Source organism: Patagioenas fasciata, chromosome 1 (genome assembly GCF_037038585.1).
Source record: "Patagioenas fasciata isolate bPatFas1 chromosome 1, bPatFas1.hap1, whole genome shotgun sequence".
In the NCBI taxonomy this organism is placed as follows: Eukaryota; Metazoa; Chordata; class Aves; order Columbiformes; family Columbidae; genus Patagioenas; species Patagioenas fasciata.
In genome coordinates, this window is record NC_092520.1 from 38222188 (window position 1) to 38244462 (window position 22275).

Genomic DNA, 22275 nt, shown 5'->3' on the forward strand with positions numbered 1-22275 from the left:
AGGTGTGGTCTAGACAACAGAGTAGTGAGGTGGGTTGCAAACTGGCTTAAAGAGAGAAGCCAGAGAGTGGTGGTCAATGGTGCGGAGTCCAGTTGGAGGCCAGTATCTAGTGGAGTGCCTCAGGGGTCAGTACTGGGGCCAATATTATTCAATATATTCATTAATGATTTAGACGAGGGAATTGAGTGTACTATCAGCAAGTTTGCTGATGACACTAAGCTGGGAGAAGTGGCTGACACGCCAGAAGGCTGTGCTGCCATCCAGCGGGACCTGGACAGGCTGGAGAGTTGGGCGGGGGATAACCTGATGGAATTTAACAAGGGAAAGTGTAGAGTCCTGCATCTGGGCAGGAACAATCCCAAGTTCCAGTATAGGTTGGGGAATGACCTATTAGAGAGCAGTGTAGGGGAAAGGGACCTGGAGGTCCTGGTGGACAACAGGATGACCATGAGCCAGCACTGTGCCCTTGTGGCCAGGAAGGCCAATGGCATCCTTGGGTGTATTACAAGGGGGGTGGTTAGTAGATCGAGAAAGGTCCTCCTTCCCCTCTACTCCGCCCTGGTGAGACCCCATCTGGAATATTGTGTCCAGTTCTGGGCCCCTCAGTTGAAGAAGGACAGGGAACTGCTGGAGAGGGTCCAGCATAGGGCAACAAAGATGATTAAGGGAGTGGAGCACCTCCCTTATGAAGAAAGGCTGAGGGAGCTGGGGCTCTTTAGTTTGGAGAAGAGGAGACTGAGGGGTGACCTTATTAATGTTTATAAATATATAAGGGGTGAGTGCCACGAGGATGGAGTCAGGCTCTTCTCAGTGGCAAACAATGATAGGACAAGGAGCAATGGGATCGAGCTGGAACACAAGAGGTTCCACTTAAATTTGAGAAAGAACTTCTTCTCAGTGAGGGTAACAGAGCACTGGAACAGGCTACCCAGAGAGGTTGTGGAGTCTCCTTCCCTGTAGACATTCAAAGCCCGCCTGGACACATTCCTGTGCGACCTCACCTAGGCGTTCCTGCTCCAGCAGGGGGATTGGACTAGATGATATTTTGATCTTCCAATCCCAAACATACTGTGTTACTGTGATACTCTGAAAAAAATGTCCTTGAAGGTATTCTTTCTTGATGAAATTGTACATGAGAACTGTTAGGAATTATTTTACCCATCTTTGAGATTCAACCTCTACTCATTTAAGATGGTATGCTGACAAGAGTATCCTGTCTGCTCCTTGCATTTATTCTTTGAACTATGTGTTCAGTCATTCTTATGTATAAATGCACCAATTCATGTAATTAATTTGGAAAGGAAATAAAGCAAAATTATAGTGCAAAAATGCAAAGAATATACAACAATACATGGAGAGAATAAGCATTAGGTTTCTGGGTTGTAGTAACATGCACAAATTCGTTTATTGACTGTTAGAGACATGTTTCAGGCAGAAGAAACTAAGAAGTCAACCAACTTTTTCAAATTTGTTTTTTGTATGTGTGAATTGCTTAAAAAAGTATGAAATAGATATAAATGTAGCTTCATTCCTTCAGATGCTTTTATTTTGTATAAGATCTTGCAAAGAGTTTGTAAAAGTTGTCCCCTTCCTGCTGCTGTGATTGCAAAGCATCTTGCTGGAGACTTGTCAATTATCTGGATATGGAACATGCTGGAACAATTTATAGGAGCCTGTGTGCTATTCAGAGATAAATAACTGACAGATGACAGATCACTTCCCTCACGTGGGCTCAGGTTGAAACCTGAATGTATGTTCTTCTCACTTTCTGTGGATCTCTTGTGCAATGGAAAGTGGGTTGAGCGTTTATCTACTAAATAGATACTTGGAGTAAATACACTAAAAGAACGTCAGTACAAGTAGTTTTCTATTTGTAAGGTATCAATGTTTGTCACTGAAAAGTGGAGTGAAACACTTGTTTACAGTGTTTTAGATACTAAAATATTGTGTTGCTCAGTTCTCGATGCTGGAACAATAATCCATTGACGTTGTATTAATAGTAAATTAGTGTACAAGTTCCAGGAATAACTACTTTTAACCCTTCTTCTTTTGCAAGTGCTTATGATCATAATAAATGCAGAAAGTTTTCAGGTTCAGTACAGTAATCTGCACCAGCATGTTCTGTTTAAAACAACATGTTTATTTCAAGCAATGGAGTTTAGAAAACATAGGGTTTTAGGATGCACTACTGTGCTTTATTTTTTTCTTAACAAATGTAAATGGACTAAAAACCTTTACACATTGTAAAGTCTAATTAGTTTTTACTCAATTTCCTAATTTCGTATGCTGCACCTTTTAGCCATCCAGTGCATCCTTTTGTCACACGTCAACCTGATTGCTATGCTTGTCCAAACAACGTTAGGTGGGATAAGTGCTTTTGTGGAGATTTGTTCCTTTGATCATAGGAATTCTTCAGTTGGATGTTGTCAGTTGCCATGCTACACAGTTGCTGAATAATGTTATACAGCTGTCTACCTCAATTCTAAAAGAGGTAATCAGACATTTGAGTTAAGAAGCATTTAGTGGAAGTATGATGTAACCTTTTGCTCCAGGTATAATTACAAAAATCATCCCAAACTTTTATGAAGGATTTGTGCATGTAAAAACACAAAAACTAAAAATGATTTTCTCTAAGTGCCAGATGGAGAGCAAAGAAATTAATTTACCTATATTAAACCTCAGAATTGTGTGAAATAAACATTATTTCGTCATTTTATCTACTAAAGGCATTTTAATAATCTTTGAAAATGTGCTTAAAACAAGAGTATCTTTTAAAAGGCAAAAGAATTTCTTTTGTAAACTCCTTTAGTTGATTTTTTTTTTTCATCATATGCAGTTATAGGGATGGGGGTTTTATAATCTGTAAATAGTTGCCATTGTAGAAGAAATACCCTTCTTTTTAATTTTTTATTATGATTTTTTTTTTAAGCAGGATATTTTAGGTTAATATTTTCTTGTCTTCTGTATTAATTTCAGACAGATTTAAGAACGATTGGCAAGAAATTCCTCCCCAGTGACATCAATGGTGGGAAAGTGGAAAAGGTAGACAATACTTTTATCTCACTTTTTCTATGTTCTGTGATTTCTGTGTGATAACAGCTTTCTATGCTGCACTGGTCTGGTTTTGTCATTATTTCACATACAAAAGAACCCAATATTTGAGTATATTATAGGATAGATATATTAACGTATTGGTTTGTCCACTAGGCTTCCTGCAGAGAGGAGTCTTCTATTTCTCAACTTTGAACTGCTTAAATAAATGTGGACAATTCTAGCAACTTAAGATATCACTCAAAAGTAATTTAACCTGTTTGATTGTGACATGATATCAGAAGTTACTTTTTTCTCCTCCTTTATTTTTGGGCAGACAATCAAAGCAGGTTATGAATAAAGCAAAGCAGCTGTATGATTGTGATATGTGTTGATGCTGTATTACTTTGCTTACCAATCTACAGTATTACAGCTATAGACTTATTGTAATTTTCCTGTGACTATGTATCCTAGAAGTTATGTGGATAAACCACGTTAGATAGATGGTTCTGGAGAAACTTTTCACTGCTGTTGAAATTCCAATAGGGATAAATCATGGAGTGTTGTTTTAAGACAGCAAGACTGATAAGAGAGACTGTTAAGAACAGTTAGAATTTTTTTTTTCTGCTGATGCTATTGTCTAAATGGAACAGTGACTGCTGCAGACGCTTTCTTCTACAAGAACAACAGCAGGAACGTTGTTGTCAGATGCGAAAAGCCCACTTAATAGATAGTGTATTGCAGGATCATAGCTTCTACCCAGGCAGCATTCCGTGCATGCAACACATTGCTTAATAAATTAACTTTCTGGGAAAAGTTTTATTAACTGAACATGGAGCTATGTTTTTGCAGGTATTAGTTAAAAAAAAAATTAAAAAAAATCTGGTTGTTTGCCTGTTTAGGTTTCTGGATAACATGCTGTTCAAGATATTTCAGTGCTTAAATAGTTTTTGTACCACCTACAAAAAATTGATTTAGCTGTTCTTTAAATCTATGATTTTAATATTTTTCTTCCTCTTCAGTAGCCTGTTTCTGAAATACTGAAAACAAGCAAAATAATTGCTTTTTATGCCATGGTTTTATACTGTTTATTTCTCAGTTGCTTCATTGGAGTCTTACTGGTTTGTTTGTTTTTTTTTTTTTTTCATTTCAGATCATTTAATATTCACAGAGTCCAAATTTATTTGGTTAAATGCAATCCTTCAGAGTATGAAGGTTGTATGTGTAGTAATGCCTGCCTTATTTAGTTACGCTGTTGAAACATTATTTTAGTTCTAAGTGGCTGTCATTGAAGTGTGTTTTCAGCGTTTTGCTGCATAATGGTAAAATTTCTTTAGAGGTAGTTGTCCAGTTTTTATTCATCACTTGAGAATATACCTAATAACTTGTCTTTTTCCTTTAGAGAGAATGTTTTCTAAATTTCTGTTGTAATTATGTAGTTCAAGTGGTCAATTAAAGGTAAAAGTGTCATTAATGTCCTAAAATCTTTGATGGACACTATATATGAGAAGCTACTTGCATGCTTTAAAATGTTTGTTTCTAGTTTAACTGTTCAAGTCATCACTTGGGTTTTTCATGTGTCTCAGCTCAAACAAGTGAAGGTGCACTTGCGCCGTTTGTTTCCACAAAATATGAAACCTCTGCAGAAAAATGACATGTGTGCTTGAAAACTGGTGGTTAGTGCTTTGAAATACCTGTGAGATAACAGCTACCCTTTCATGGAAAAAACCTTCTGCACTTGCATACACACAAATACTTCTGTATTTTGTAAAACTGAACATTTCAGAAAATGAAAAAGGTGGAAAGGTGAGGAAAACAATCCAATTCTAGTTTAATTTTCAAGGATCCCTATTAAACTTGCTGCTCTCCCCTCAGAGTATGTTCTGCTTTTTGTTACTGTATGTCCTTTTGAGGGTCCTCGTTTGTCGTACTGACAATACAAAACAGTACATGTGTAAGATTCTAAAGAAAAAGACATGAATGAACTGTTACTGAATAGGGTTTCATAAATTTCTGCATGGGATTGTCTCACAGTTGATGGAGATGGAAGACTGGATAATAGGACTGAATGCTGCAGGAATCCAGTCCTATCCAAACTTTCCTTTTGAAACTTTGTTTGAATCAACGTTTTTCTGTTTCCCAGATTATCCAAAGGTTGAGAGAGATTAGTGCTTACAGACTCCTTCCATTTTTAGCGGTTAAAGAGTGAAAATACAGAGCAAAAGGGTATTTTTTTATTCTTGTATGTAATGACTCCTGACAACAGTAGCAAGAATTGCGAGAAGCTGGAGGAAGCAAGCCAGGACAGAAGGAAAACATGGCCCCTGGTTAACGAGAGATGTTTGTTTAACAAATAGTATTTATTAAATCCTAGGGACTTACATATCAGTATTATCAAGTAGCCAAGATTTTTTTACATGTGAACATATCTTACTTTAATCAACTGTCTTTATTTGGGTCGTACATTGTAGAAAATTATGCTAAAAAAGACCCCAACAAACACCTGCAAACCATTTGCTGCAGGATGATAATCCTCCAAGTTTTGAAAAGAAGTAATGACTGCACAGAAAAAGTCCACGTTTGAGAAAGATTCTTATTTATAGTTTTTAGCCTAGACTTTTAGATAGTGTATTAAATCTTTGCTTTCTTAACTGTAGTGTTTCCTTATTTTTGAGTAACATAAACAAAATCTGGCTACTTAATTACTACTGGTATTTAGCTTGCACTATATACAGACATATTATGTTACAGAAACTATGTGTTTATAAAGGAGAGTATTTGCTTTATATGAGTAAAGGATATGGTTGGGATAGGAGTGACTCCTTAATGTTATCTCTCAGAAAGCAGTCACTTGTGGTTCAGAAACGCCTCAGGAAACAATAGAAATTATATATTACTATTGTTCCTCTCATCCAAGACTAGGATCAGTTTTATTTATGTCTTGAGAACACATGATATATTTCCATCTTGCATAGAAAATAACTTTCATTTTGTAGTGTTAGTGTAATAGGCAAATATTTGCATAAAAGCTGGCATAGAGTCCTGGTGTAAAACAACATGGGTATTTGACCATTATAGATAGTCATCAACTTCAGTCATTAATACACAGAAATGTTTTATTCACTCATTTGTGTCTGTGTTTTGTATGGATTTAAAAAAAAAATAATATTACCAGCCTTAACCACAAGATGGCCACATTTGCATAGTATTTGAAAAAGCTGAACCCTTGTATTTCCATCTAGATGACTATATGCCATAAATATAGGTTAAGTATTTTAATGGAATAAAAATGCAAAGAAGACTGTATAGTTATAATGTATAATTTAGTAATGATGTTATGTTCAAGGCATAACTTGTTTTCTCTTGAGTATTTGCATTCCATTACAGTGGAAGTATTCATTCCATGAGCATTCAGAAAGGATTTCATTTCTGAGCTCTGAGAGTTGCTTTTTGAGTACAGACAGATTGATGGCAAGCAGTTAAAACATGAGTTGCCAGGAATTCTAATTCTTGTTCAGGGTTACTCATATGCTTCCCAACTTCCATCTAATTACTTTACTACAACTAACTGTGCTTTGTTGCCTTTAAATGCCACTTCGTTTGCAGATTTTGGTTTCCTACAGACTTTTTCTTTTTTTCTTAGAAAAGAAAGGGGTGGGGGGTGGGAATGATCAGATATGCTGTTCCAGTTACAACTGATCTGCATTTACTAAAACCACTCCAGTCTTGAGTTGCTCATCTTCACCTTCCAGTGAGAGTGATTGCAACATCAGATCTCCTGATGTAACTGCGTTTGAAACTGCCTGTGTCAAAAATTATCCTACATAATTTTAGCCACTTGCTTTTTTTTTTCCAATTGAGATGATTTTGACAAGACTACCAGTGCAGTAATACTGACAGATCAAACTGAGGCATAGTCTTTTTAGAAACAGCTGTTTGGCAGCTTTATATAACCTGTGGGCCTTGAGCTCTTCACCTCGATCAGTGTTTTGATTGTGTTCTCAGCTCCTTATGCCTAGTTCAGGAGCGCTTAAAAAGGCATGATTACCTCCGTGTTTTTGACGAAAAACTATGTAATGTTAGATATAATAAGCTAAATTTTTGTGAGAGGCTGACTGGTTTTTGGTTTCAGACCAGTTTAAGTGTGTGAAAGCCTCTAGGAAGGCAGTGCCATAGTAGGCTTGAAAAGAGTAGAATATTGTCTAATTGCTGTATTGCAAAACTTGTTGAAAATTATTAGATAGGAATTGGACATGGTTTAAAATTTTATCTCTGTAGGGGTCTGAAGAGATCGGTTTATTATAACATGGAGTACTGTGGTGAGCTCTGAGGCCTACAACATAAGGGGGACATGGACCTGTTGGAGCAGGTCCAGAGGAGGGCCGTGGTGATGGTCAGAGGACTGGAGCAGTTAATCCCTTCCAGTCAGTGTGTGTAGATAATGTTTCATGGTTGTGGGGGTTTTTTGTTTTTGTTTTGGTTTGTTTGTTTGTTTTGAACATGACATAATCTAAGTATTTAGATTAGTTTTTTCATATTGGAGAAGCCTATAGGCTAGCTACACATGAACAAATGATAGGAATGTTGTTTCAATTAATTTCAACTATGTCCAGAAAGACGTGAATAAATTCTATTATATGAGACTGTGGATTTTTGTTTATTTTGGGTTTTTGTTTGTTTGTTGTTTGTTTTTTTTTTTTTGCTTTTTTTCCTCAGAGTAATGTGTGTTCTTGAATTAGTGCTAATAGCCTTTATGGCTAAAGAGGAAAGAGTGGAATGTGGTATGTCTCAGTGATTTTTTATTAAACTTCCATTTCCAGTCATACCTCTTATGCCTTTTTCTGCTCTTTCAGTTTTCAGATTCTGAGTTATCCAGTGGTTTTCCCATACATTAATGTAATACCTACACTGTGAATATTATAATGAAATTATATAGTATAAGATGTTATTATTTTTCACCTTGAAGAAGTAGGCAGAGCATTAATTATGGGGTTAATGATGGATAAAGCTAATCTTCATTCCTCAGCTCGTTTAACCTATGTTCTGTACTCTTATTTTAATCCTTTAAATCAGGAGTGTCCTACTTATTTTCATTGGGGGGTCACATCGGCCTCGCGGTTGCCTTCAAAGGGCCGAATGTCATTATTTATACAGTCCTAAAATGACATTTGGCCCTTTGAAGGCAATCATGAGGCTGATGTGGCTCCCAGTGAGCATGAGTCGGATACCCCCGCTACGGACTCTAAGCACTGAAAGCTGTTTATATTACTACTCTGGCACATAAAATGCAATTTCTTTATTTTTCTACTTCTTTCTCCTCTTTTAGTTTTTTGTTTGTTCTTTTTTAAATTAAAGTCATCTGAATTGCTTTTCATAGCATTCCAGCCTTAATATGTGTGCAGTTGTTTGCCCAATTTGTAAATAACTCCTGGAGAGAACAAGCTACAGCTGTACTGTGTGGAACTTCAGGATGAAGGCATTACCTAAATAAAAATATGGGAATGTATACAACAAAACAGTTAGAAGATCACAGAGTGGTTGAGCATGGAAGGGACGATCATATGGTCCAACATCCCTGCTTAAACAGGATCACCCAGGGCTGGGTGCCCAGAACCATGTCCAGATGGCTTTCCAGTGTCTTCTGAGATGGAGACTCTGCAGCCTCCCTAGGCAGCCTGCTCTAGTGCTCAATTTCAAATAAAAATAATTCTTCAGCTTCTAAGAAATACTTCATCCCAGATACTGTATTTTCATTGGTTTGATTTGAAGTCATAAATGATGTAGATGCCTTCAAATTTTTAATTTATTTGAAGGTGTCAAGAATAAGAAAATTACATAGAAAATTTTGTTTATGTAATTTATTGCCTTAAGGTCACAAAAGCATTTAAGATGTGAACTGTATAGAGTGCTAATTTTGTTCCTGTTAGTGACAGGTTTCTTACTCTTCTTAGTACGAATTCATGTTTTAATGGTATTCCAAAGTATTTTCCTTTCTCTTTTGTTCTCATCCTAAATAAAGTTCATGTTTCCTCATCTTCTAATTTATTTAGTTTTACTGCTTCTGTTCTTTTCTTTATTTATCTCACTCTTCTTTATGTGTATCCACCTCCTGGTTAGTTGCTCTGATTTGATGTTCTTCTGGGCTAACTAGGTCTGTTTCTCAAAGGGAAGACGTTGATGAAGTTGTCACTTTTTCATCTTGTCTACTGTCTTAGATGCTAGAGATCAGCTGAGCTGCTGATTTTATTTCTCAGAAGGTTCAGAATGACTGTGTACTCAGCTATGACCTAAATGTGATGAAGTGTGTTTGTGGGGGGGGTTGTGGTTTTTTTTGTGTGTTTGCACCTGTTTGAAGAAGCTGTGTTACTAGTTAGCTTTTATAAAGCAATTTTACTTTAATTGTAGTCATTGTACTCATTGTAAATGAGACCCTGCAGTACAGCATGTGAAATCTTGTTTGCACTCCATAGTGTGTTCAAAGTGACAATATTTGTGGTTTTGCTTGTTTGCTCCCCTCACTTCATTCCTTTCAGTCTTTTCCATAATTGTTATTGCAGAGATGTATGAAGCATCGCAACTGCTTCCCTGAAAAAGCAATTTTTATCATGCTTTTGAATGTACAGTACATGAGCGACAGAAATTGAACATGACTGCCTGGTCAAATTGAACTTCCCTTTGCCTGGGGCCATCTGTTAGCATGTCTAGATAGTATGGTATGTTTGCTTCATGGTGTTAACAGTTTTGTCTTTTCTGTTTTGCATATGTAGCTGGAAGGGCCATGTGTTCTGCAAATACAGAAAATACGCAATGTTGCTGCACCAAAGGATAACGAAGAATCTCAGGCTGCTCCCAGAATGTTACGTTTACAGATGACCGATGGACACACAAGCTGCACAGCTATAGAATACAGTAGCATGTCAAAAATAAGGTGAAGAACTTTCTTTTCAAAGTTTTGCTTTGATACTTAAATATCCTTAATATAATGGAAGTGTCCTTAGTAATATGTGAAAAAATTGCGTGACAGAACAGGTTTTTTCTTTCTCAGGTTTTATATATAAAGGAGAACCTTAAGTTCAGCATGCAGAGGTGTATACGAATGTAATTTACAATACTGTTTATGCTGAAGTACACAATGGAAGAAGGTGGATTTTTGCAGTCATCTGCTGAGTTGGAGTTTACATCACAGACAGCATTTTGGGTGCATGCAAACTTGAGCCAAATTCCCCGTTTTTGGTAGCAGCAGATCTTCTGTCTGATGCTGGAATATCACAGGCCTGACACACCTAACTTAATGCAACTAGTGCTGCTTCACCATGGGCGAGACTTTAACTTGAACTGAATTAGCAAGTATTTCTTCAGTTAAAAACGAAGGATAAGAGAGCTACTTACTGTTGAATGTGGGGATTTTTTGTGTGTTTGGATATGAAGATGCTGAAAATTATCTCTAGTGTTCAGTTTCTGGATCACAGTATCACAGTATGTTTGGGATTGGAAGGGACCTCAGAAGATCATCTAGTCCAATCCCCCTGCTGGAGCAGGAACGCCTAGGTGAGGTCGCACAGGAATGTGTCCAGGTGGGCTTTGAATGTCTCCAGGGAAGGAGACTCCACAACCTCCCTGGGTAGCCTGTTCCAGTGCTCTGTTACCCTCACTGAGAAGAAGTTCTTTCTCAAATTTAAGTGGAACCTCTTGTGTTCCAGCTTGATCCCATTGCCCCTTGTCCTATCATGGTGTGCTTTGCTCTTCACCCTAGTTCAGTTTACTTTGATTTAAAAAAAAGTCTCCTCTCTGCTAGCTGCAACAGTTAGATATAGATATATACACCTCATTTTTAAATGTCATCTTATACTGTTAAGCTGCTCCTTAGCAGGAGACAGCTTGCAGTTTAGAGTGATGCTGTCTTAAAAGGTTGAACACTCAATCATATTTTAATTTTAGCTTAAACCAGCAGAACTTAGAATGTCATATTGCAACATGAATTTAAAGAGAGCAGAAAAGGAAGGGAAAAAGGCTCCTGTGTAAGTAGATTCTAAATCACAAAATACTTGAATTGAAACACTCAGTGGAATACTTAATTTGAAAGCTTTTAGACAAAAGCTCAAAAATGTCAGAACTCATCACTCTGTACTAATGACGTGAGCTCTTGATTTCAAGTAACACAGTATGAAAAATTAATTTGTGTTGTATGTGGTTGTTTCAGGTTTGAGGTTGGATCATTAACTTGGAATAATACGCTGTTTCAGTACATAGTGTTTCTTTGAAATAAATAAATAAAAATCAGAGTTTTATTTTAAATTAGAATTTCTTCATTATTAGGGTTTCCATTTACCCCTCCACCCCTTTGCATAATTTTTATTTTTTTGCTGTATTTTTTTCTTGCCTGTTTTTTATGATCTCATTTTCTTTACTTTTATCGGAACAGTACCTAAAATCCATTCATATTGCTAAGGTTAATGCCACTAATGCTGAAATTGGCTGACTCCACTGTAAATGTTCCTTACCTTCCTTACTGTGTGGTGTGGTCCTGTGATTGTAGCAATAGCTTTAGCATATTTTAAAGAGGTTCTTGCTGCTAACTCTGACTGTATCTTGTTTCTCACAGGAAAAATAATAGTTTCCAGATTGTTATTCTTATCATACCTTTTAATTACGGGTCGAAGATGTGTGATCTTTTATGCATCTCGTGTTATTTTTCATAGGGTAGATACCTTCTTGTGGGAACTGACCACAAAGAGCATCCTAATGTTTTTAAAGGATGCATGTTTTTTTATATTTGTTCTGGTACAGTCCTGGCTGTTTGTAATATATAGAAAGTTTCTTTTCTAACAGCTCTTCATTTTTTCCCAAGTTAAATGTCTAAAATAAATGAGATGATTAACCATCTGGAGTTCCTCTATTTATTAACTATAAATGAATCCCAGGATGAGGAACTTAGACAACTGACTTTGAGACATCTTCTGTTAGTCTAAACAAATCACATCCGTAGTTTGGTATTGTTAAATTGGATTTTAACCCAACAGACAATTTGCAAACATTCATCTCTGTTAGAATCTAATTTGCAATATGGCATTTTTGTGTAATGAGTAGGAAGTGTTCCAAAAAAGCTATTGAAAAGTACTGTGCATAGTGAAGGAATTATTGCAGAGATTTTTTTTATGTGACTATAGTGGAAGTATAACAAGAGTAGAATTTTATGGTTTTGGTGATGGAATATTAATAAACGTATTTCAAGTATTTGGCTTTGTTTCTAATTCTAGCCTGAACACTCCACCTGGAACAAAAATTAAACTTTCAGGAATTGTCGAAGTGAGAAATGGATTCTTGCTGTTGGATGACGGTAACACAGCAGTTCTTGGAGGTGAAGTGGAGCATCTTATAGAAAAGTGGGAATTACAAAGGGTGAGGTAACACCACTGGAAATACTTGTCTTACAGGATGCATGTTACGTTTAATGACATCAAGCTTAATGTGTTGACTGTAAGCTTTCATATGATAAGCTTTTAGAACTGTGGTGTTCCAGTATCGTTGGGGATGCAGCCAAATACGTGTAAATAGGTCTTATGTATAATGTTGCAAATGAGAAAAATGTATTTAGAATCATAGAAACATTTCTGTTGGAAGAGGTCCCCAGGATCATCAAGTCCAGCCATCATAAGCATAACCTAACCTAGCTGTAGCACTAAACCATGTCCCTGAGAACCTTGTCTAAACACCTTTTAAACACCTCCAGGGATGGTAACACAACCACTTCCCTGGGCAGCCTGTTTCAATGCCTGACAACCCTTTCTGTGAAGAATTTTTTCTTAATATCCAATCTAAACCTCCCCTGGTGCAACTTGAGGCCATTTCTTCTTGTCCTATCACTTGCTACTTGGGAGAAGAGACCAACGCCCTCCATTCTACAACCTCCTGTCAGGTAGTTGTAGAGAGCACTAAGGTCTCCCCTCAGCCTCCTTTTCTCCAGTCTGAACAGCCCCAGTTCCCTCAGCTGCTTCTCATCAGACTTGTGCTCCAGGCCCCTCACCAGCTTTGTCACCCTCCACTGCACTCTCTCTCTAGTACCTCAATGTCCTTCTTATGCTGAGGGGCCCAAGACTGAACGCAGTTCAGTATTCAAGGTGCGATCTCACCAGTGCTGATTACAATTGCACACAATATAAGTGATCTTTGCATGGGTCAAACACATGAAATTTACTTCAGTGCAGTCTTGGGTAGTTGCTTTCCTAAACAGTTTGTTTGGTACCAAAATATAGAATGATGCCTCTTAAAATTGCCATCTGCAGACTCTATTTTTGAGACCAAAAAAAATAGTAATTGTATGGAAAGCGTTGAAGTTGGTAACCATAAATATGAATTCTGTATTGCAGTTTTCGTCAGTGCTTTAGTTAAATTTGTGATTAGAAAGATGAATTGGAGGGTTTAAAATATTTCAACAAGCCGTAATTGCTTGTAAACCCCTTTACTCCATTTTAGTCTTGTTCCTGTCCCAAGAGAACAAAAGTTGGAAGACTTTTTCATACATTTCATCACAAATGAGTGGAAGTTCCTAGGGCAGGAAGTTGTGACCCTTCTACAAACAGTCCCAAATACTTACCAGATCAGCTGTCACTAGTACTGCACGCATACATCTCTACATATTTACATCCACGTCTCTGAAACAGAGTAGCTGCTTATGAACACCATGCTGGTGAAATGTCATTTCTGTTTAAAGTACTTGTTTTATTGTTGCTGATGTGAAGTTTGGCACAGCCGTTATTGTTACGAGTAGCCTTCTTCAGTGTTGTTTGCATTTTTATGAATTTGAGAAACTGGGCCAAAATTTATTTGAAATGTGTCCACTCTAACTTCTGTTTGGCATCATTTCTGTGCTTTTATGGTTGAAAATAGTTTTTAAAAAACCTTTCTGGTTTTAAAGGGAGCTGCCTGTTTGATTAAAAAGAAGATTCTGAGGCCAACAGCAGAATCATCCCATTCTGTTGGGTTTATTCATATTTAGTATGAAGTCTTGTGAGTTTTCTCTGCAGTTAAAAAACACTTAAATTCTGAGATTGTTTGAGGTGGAAAAGAGACAAGTAGATGTAACACGTTGTTAAGAGTGCTGTCTAATTGGTAAGAGAAGGGTCAATAGAATTAATTAGCTTTATTGGTGATAATTTGGACAGTCTGTTTTCGTGTTTCTTCCGTCTGGCCTTCAACAAATGAATGTTGCTTTATGAAAATTTGTTTTTGAGGTCAGTGTCAAGAAATAACTTGGAATGTGTTCTGTTTATAAAAAAGCAAGCCATTTAATAACCATGGTCGTGCTGCTGACTACAAGTTTTAGCACTTCTTTTTAGTCACTTTTGTTGGCTTTATGCGGTGTGTTTAAAAGAGAGGTAACTAAGTTTTCACTGATTTACTCTGGTAAGATAAAATATAGGAAGTTAACTGTTGCCTTTTGCTGTCCCCTCAATTCTCTGGTTCCATCTTGCGATTTCCTAAGGTATCATTTTCTTTTTCTCATTGACCAGCTCACAGCGCACAGTCGGGTTCCCATCATAAATGTGGCCATGTCAGAAAAGCTGTGGGTGACAACAAATCAGTCTGGACAGGTGAACCATGACCACTGGAAATCATAGTTCCAGTTCTATATCCGGACTGACAGCCAGACATAGAGTGCTCAAGCAAGTCTATAGAAGCCAGATGCTACTTTCATAGTAGTGTCCTCATGAACTCGGTGTTTCTGTCCTGTTCAGAAAGCTTTACAGAGGAGAACAGTTGACAGCTAAGCAAGATTGTCAACTCTCAAAGAAACTTAAGTGAGGACATTGCCATTCCTTGTCTAATCTTGCCAGTGAAGCTTAAATAAAATGCTGAACTGTGTTTGCATAAAAAGACAGAAAGCTTGTTATTTGTGCAACTATGTCAAATTACTTGTTTTGAAGACTTTTTTTTCTTCTTTCCACTACAATATCTGAGAAGTGTTAATTTGGCTTTTTTGTGTAGATGATAAACTAAGGATTTTTTTTTATAGTTATTAAAACAGCTAGTGCTATTAAGTCAAATAATATTACAAAATTTTAATTCTGAAGTTATTGTTCCTGTCTTAAATTATTGCCCTTGCACCTCTCTCTCAGCTTGTAGTTGCATAGCTGTGTTACCATTTTGTTTTATTCAGAATGGTGTTTGACATTGCTTTTTGGGAGGAACTGAGTTTTAGTAATGGAAAACTCACACTACTAGTGTAGTGTGTGTGGAATTAATGCAATATTATCACACTACAAATGTAGTTCGCGTGGAATAAATATATACTTTGTAGCATTCAATTTTATTATAAGGTAATTCTTCCATAGAAATTTCTGGTTTTTTTAAGTGTTACTGTTTAAGCGATGGTAAATAAATAAGGAAGGAGTAAATGGGATTGTTACTGTGTAGTCATTTGAAAATATAAGCTAGTGTGTCATGGACTTCTTTAGGTGAGAATACTGTTACAAATAATTACTGTTTCATAGTGTTCCCAGTGTCCTGGTTATGACTGGTGTTTCAATCAGTGAGGATCGGTATCTGCAAGACAATTGCTGGTACCCTTTTTATGAAGGAAGAGTACTTTTTATTGCTGTTAATCAAAACATCGGACCGTCTGTAAGTGAGGGCTGAAGCAAATTTTTCTGAGATGATTGGTGAGACTGTTTAATAGGCCCTTATATTTTTAAAATGCAGAATCTGTCAAATTATGGATCTAAAAGTAAGGTTCTCAAGTATACTTAATGATTATTTTTTGATGAAGGTGAGGCTAAATATTGAGGTTACCTGATGAGGGAATTGGAATAGTTTTATGTATACTTCCAAATTCACATTAGAAATAAATGTGAGGGGATAAGAATATATGATATCTAGGAGTTCAGTGTCATATTGTAAACCTTTGTTTCTTAAGTGATTCCCTAAGGAAATATTTTTTTTAATGTCATATTCCAAATACAGCAGAAAGGGTGAAAACTGCATACTGAATGTATTAACAAAAGAGCTTATTGTAAATGATAGTTACTGCTCTGCTACGAGCAAATTTAATCGTAAGTTAGAAATACTGTTCTTGTTGCCACTTTGCTTTTTATTCAATGCAAAGTGGAATTTAATTTCCAAAGCAGTTGTTCTCACTTCTCAGCAGACAGTGCTACTTGAAAAGAAAGTATCAAGGCTGTTATTTACCATTAGGCAGGGTTCTTTCATTCTGGATAATGATTTTATGCAATAAATTGTTATGATTCAGAACTCATATGGCTAAATGTTAATAAATATGCAGTCAGTTTTTAAGTGCTTCTTCAGCATTTGCTAAATTACATGTTTGAGCAAGTTTGCAGCAGTTTTTTCTTGTATGTGTTTCCGTGAGTCGGTTTTGGGAAAGAAAAAACCCCAAACCCAAGTGAGACATTAATCTTAAGCTTGTTCTTCCTGAGTATAGGACATGAAGAATTAAGTTTGACCAAATGTTAGAGTTCTTAGGCCATCATATCAATATTTTTATTATAATTTGAGTGCTGGAGTTCATTTCAGAATTGGCTACATTTCTCTGGATCCAAAGAAACAACAAAAGTGGAGGATTTGTACCTAAAGCACCTGCCCTGGGGAGGCAAGTGGCTTGGCCATGAGATGCTCTGTGTTCTCTGCTGCTTCAGTTAACAGACACGGGAAGGTGTGAGGGTACTATAGGGATCAGCCTCTTGGTTTGCTCTTGGTTTTAAGGCAGCAGTTGAAGTGAACTAATTGAAAATAAACCAGAAAAAACTCGATTTCCGTGCTTTTAAGTGCTGCCTTAGAATTGCCAATGTAAATTATGTATGTAATCATGAATGACTGTCCCAGTAGCACAAAAAGGGACAATAAGAAATGAAGTTGATAAAACAGATGAATTATAGAAAATACAGTTTTGAAGCATTTTAACAGCATTAAGGACCTATTCTTCGTTTTTCCATGTCTGAAACCATTTATTTCTGTGTAATGTTAAATACCTAACACATAACCAAATGACGATTCCAAAGAATTGCGTTCTCTTGCAGGTTGTTGCTGTTGTCACAATTTGTAAAGAAAGAGGTGTATAAACTGTGAACAGATACTTTAATGCTATGTTTTACAAACACATCTTTTACTCTTGTTGACCACTAGTAATTTGTATTATTTGAGTGTGCTTTGTTTTCAAGCCTAGGTCACTGATTGCCTGATTGTAGCTAAGAGTTTAGAGCACTTCTGTAGATATTACATATCAGTAGTTGTTATGCTTTTTGTGGTCTTCCTGGTCCAAAGATCTGCTGATCAATTTAGCATATGTACTTTACTTTTCATGAGACCACAGCAGGAATTTCCTAGAGGCACAGTGTTTTGTTTCTGAAAGTGGCAAAAGGAGATGGTTTTTAGGGAAAGCATGCAGCCTGAGCTCTCATACAGCCTTGGCGTCCAGAATTGCTGTATTATGTTAATCAGGGGATACAGTCTGAACTAATCCTTTCAGTGTTTGCTTGTACATGGGTTTATGAATTTCACAAAATAGTTGAGGTTGGAGAGGACATCTGGATGTCGTCTGGTCCAACCCCCCGCTCTGCTTAAGCAGGGCCACCTAGAGCCAGTTACCCAGGACCATGTCCAGGCAGCTTTGGAATATCTCCAAAGATAGAGACTCCACAACCTCCCTGAGCAACATGTGCCAGTGCTAGATCACCCTCATGGTAAAAAAGATGTTTTCTGATGTTCAGAGGGAACCTCCTGTGTTCCTGTTTGTGCCTATTGTCTCTTGTCCTGTCACTGGACACCACTGAGAAGAGCCTGTCTCCATCTTTTTTACAGCCTTTCTTCAGGTATTTGTGTAAATTAATAACATGCCCCCTGACTCTTGCCTTATCTAGGCTGAATTGGTCTGATCCCTTTTTACACATGCTGAAGCTGTTTTTGCCTTGACAGCCTCTAGTGGCAGCCAGTTCACTAGGCACTATGGGAAGAAACATCTGCTGCCTATTTGTGTGCTGCTTTGTTCTACTAGTGTAGATTTTGGTATACAACTGAGTTTTCTGCATTTGCTGTATGTTTTGCTTTCATGATTTTGTAAATTTTCATTGTTTTCTGTGTCTCCCTGCCCCTCACCCAATCTTCACTTTAAGTTAAGTACTTTGGGATTTTAAGTATATATAATTATGTATGTTATATTAAGTATATAATTTCTGGTTTTTAGGTTCAAATGTTGATCTTGCAAGTTTCATGTGCTTTCTGCAAAAGAGACATTTATCATATAATCTCTTTTCTTTTTGCAATTTATTAATCAACACTTTTCTTTTACAGAGTTTAGCAAAGCACAATAGGAGTAATATTGGAACGGAAGGTGGGCCTCCCCCTTTTGTACCTTTTGGGCAGGTATAGTGTACTTCTTGTTGTCATTTCATAAGAAAAAGAAAAGTATCGTTATATCTACTGGAACTTGTTCCAGTTAGGTAAAGGCCATCGAAATACTTTAGATCATGATGAGTTGGATCTATAAAATGTGCCTGTTTTTAAAAAAATGCGTTGATCCTGTCACTTTGTTGTGCCAATTTATATTTAACATTTCCCTTTCAATTTCAAACTTAAAATTTTATTTGGTATGTGGAGCCTTTGATTCTTCCGTATAGATCTTGTAAGTGCTAACATGGTTCCTTCTTGAACGCAAGAGGTATTTACAAGAATTATATTACCTACATCATGAACTAAGCTTGAAATGTAGAGGTCATTATTTTTGGCCTTTTTAGAGGACCAGAGAAGTGTCTAGATGTCAAAGACATCTAGATGTCTTAAGTGTAGATTTTTACAGTAGTATTATTTATCCAAAGTTGTGCTGCTTTAATGGATTAAGACTTTATTTTTTTCAGATGAGAGTAGGTAGAAAAGTGAATTAAAATTTTCCTTTGGCTTTTCAGAAATGTGCATCTCACGTGCAAGTGGACAGCAGAGAGCTTGATCGCAGAAAGACTTTGCAAATGACAAATACTGTAAAAACTGTTGTGGAGAATGATGAGTTTGAAAAGCAGAGAACAGCTGCTATTGCCGAAGTAACAAAGAGCAAGGAGGTTAGAATGCATGTGTTGCAACATTTTACTTACTGTGATTATCTTCTTATTTTATGTATTTCTCTCTTAAATGACAAATGCTTTCTGATGTTTGTCTGCTTATAATTCTAGTTGTTTATCTATAAAAAGATGAATCAAACATAGAGTCCTTTTGGATTGATGAGTATGTTCTCATTTTAATAAAGGCAATAAACGTATCATAATATTTTATTGTAGATGTGATTTTGATTTGATACCGCTATGAAAAAATGTGGGGTTTACAATTTAGCTGATGAGATTTAAGTAATAAATGCCTGTTACCAGTTTTTATCAGCTTTTTTCAATTCTGAAAAACACATGATTCCCTGCATTCAGTCTGAAGGAATAACTAGGGAGGTTAGTTCCATCATGTCAGGTTTTTATGTCCTCCCTTGGTTTTCCTTTAAGTTTATTTTTCAAATTTGCTTGGTAAGTCATAAAAACTAGAATTATATGCCCTTTTTACAACATCGTTAGAGCATAGGGGAAAAATACCTATCTAGCAAATTAATCTTTTTTCTGTGTGTAAATTAGTGCTTTATTTCTTAATTTATTTCTTCTCTTATAAAATATACATGCATCAAATTTACTGCACTTTTTCTACTAGCTAAATATTAAGGCTTACTTTCATAAGTTCTGTTTACTGAAATGTTATTTTTGTGTTTATCTAAAGACCAAGACATTTGGAGGAGGTGGTGGTAGTAACAGAAGTAATCTGAGTGTGAGTGCTGGAGGGAATCGAAACAGGGAACTGTTCCAGAAAGAGAAGATAATAACAAAACCTGAGGGAAAGAATGAAGGTGTCTACCGAGAACTGGTAAGGTGAAAGACTTAAATGGAACCTTAAACGTGTAGTATTAAAAAACGAAACAAGCAACTCAAAAGCTATGTAACAAAAATAAACCAGAAGACCCTGACTTAAAAAAAGATACCCTTCCACCCAAACAAACACCCTCACAAATAACAGTAGCAACAAAAAACAAATAAAACCCCCCAGCAAAATAAAACAAACCCTGACAACAACAACAAAAAAGAAACCAAAACATCACCAGAAAAACACCACACAATTTTAATTGGGTAGTTGTTTAAAGTATTGTGTTTTCTGTTTTTCCTGTGGGCTGTGAGAAATGTGCATTACATTGCACTGTAAAAGGGCAGTACTTCCAATTTATCAAAACTTAGTATTATCGCACAGACTTTTAGGGATTGGAAGGGACCTTGAAAGATCAGCTAGTCCAGTCCCCCGTCAGAGCAGGAACACCCAGATGAGGTTACACAGGAATGTGTCCAGGCGGGTTTCGAATGTCTCCAGAGTAGGAGACTCTACAACCCTCCCTGGGCAGCCTGTTCCAGTGCTCTGTCACCCTCACTGAGAAGAAGTTTCTTCTCAAATTTAAGTGGGACCTCTTGTGTTCCAGTTTGAACCCATTACCCCTTCTCCTATCATTGGCTGTCACTGAGAAGAGCCTGGCTCCATCCTTGTGACACTCACCGTTTATATATTTGTAAACATTAATGAGGTCACCCCTCAGTTTCCTCTTCTCCAAGCTAAAGAGACCCAGCTCCCTCAGCCTTTCCTCATAAGGCGGATGCTCCACTCCCTTGATCATCTTCGTTGCCCTGTGCTTATGTCATTTAGTATATGTAGGTGCTGTTCAGAAGCAGCAAATATGAACCCACTAAACCTATATAGAAAGCTTTATTCAGTTAGAAGGAATGGATAATTAATTTGTTTTATCTTTTTAGAACTGTGACATCAAGTAGGTTTGATTGTTGCTCATGTATATTGTTGACTTGTGTGTATATTTAGAAACGGTTAAAGGTTTTTAGACCATTTGGTGTGTTAACTTCTGAGAAACCCAAAATGTCGTATCTTTACCTACAAAGTAAGAAACAAAGCAGCGATTTTTTTTTTTTCTGTTTATTTGTAGACAGACAGTAGATTGTGAAGGTAAGTCATCCTCCTCTATTAATAGTCCTTACAGGCTATGTCCTGCAGTTTTCTTTGTCTTTCCAGTTTTGTGTAGGAAAAGCAAGATTTTTGCTGCGTAAATGAAGTTGGAGGGAGAGGTTTTGACATCTGAAGGTACTTAGGATACTACCTCCTTTCTCAAACAGTCTTTGTGCCTGGGAAATTGCCATTCCCTTGGGTCTCAAATGCTGACGTAGCCAAGATTTTTTTTTTGATTTTTTTTTTTTTTAAATCCATAGCTGGCTGTAGAGGTGTATATGAGTATTCATTTCTTACTGGTCTTTGAACATAGCTGTTGTGCACAGAATTTCCGCTGTCAAAAGGAGATGATGTAGCAGTAAGGGCTACAAGTTCTCTTCTCATTGAAACCAACTGCTTACCTACAAAGGGGAGAAGAGTGAAAGGGATTTGCTGAGGAATTTCTTTTCTCTGTTGGACCCTTGTTACCGTTCTAAGAGAATGCCCCAGAGGAGGAGCTATTAAATTCTGTCATTAAAAATAAGACATTATTTAGCCAACTTGAAGTCAAACTTAATTGAGATGATGATTCCCTGTAGACACTGAGGTCATGTTTCTGTCCCACTGATCTTCAAAGACCTTTTAAATTGCTATTCCTTGACGTAGTCAGTTTGGACAGTTAAATTAAGAGTATTGTTGAGTTGAGGAATGAAGAATGCTATATAATAGCATTGGAGTTAACATTGCTGAGCATGTGGGAGTTGTCACCAAGCACTGCAAAGTCATGTCTGACCCATTACACCATAAAACAGGAAAACAGAGGAGAGGAAGGGTTAAATGTTATTTGTCATAGAACTCTCATACAGTTGTAATTGAAATCATTCTAGCAATAAAAGTTCTTTTAAGCAGTGGGACAGAGAGGGGTTCTGTATCTTAGAGGTTAGATTCCGTTGAGTCTGGGTGGTTTGGGTTTTTTTTCTTGGGGCGGGGGAGAGGGGGTCACAGTATGGCTGTTTTGGAACCTGTAGCCAAAATGTTATGTTCATGAGATTCCAGAATGTATTTGGTTACAGCTACTGAAGTAGGTGGGTAACTGACATTGTTTTGGTTGCATGTGAGATGGGGAAGGACAGATGGCCCAGTCCCATTTCATATTTAGTGCTTGTAGGCCTGTCTGCACTGGAAGAGACAGTTCTCTCTTGACTGTGTTGAAACACAGTGCAGATGTAAGGT

At 36.9% G+C, this 22275-nt stretch overlaps 1 protein-coding gene across 1 annotated transcript in view; it reads left to right on the top strand.

Annotated features, from left to right (window-relative positions):
• TDRD3 (tudor domain containing 3) overlaps positions 1-22275 on the top strand; it is a 104843-nt gene that overhangs the window by 42045 nt on the left and 40523 nt on the right. Inside the window, exons 3-8 of the mRNA XM_065839187.2 lie at positions 2977-3042; positions 9798-9958; positions 12288-12429; positions 18334-18405; positions 18945-19094; positions 19786-19929. Coding sequence (XP_065695259.2) covers positions 2977-3042; positions 9798-9958; positions 12288-12429; positions 18334-18405; positions 18945-19094; positions 19786-19929 — 735 coding nt within the window. The remainder of the gene's footprint in view (positions 1-2976; positions 3043-9797; positions 9959-12287; positions 12430-18333; positions 18406-18944; positions 19095-19785; positions 19930-22275) is intronic.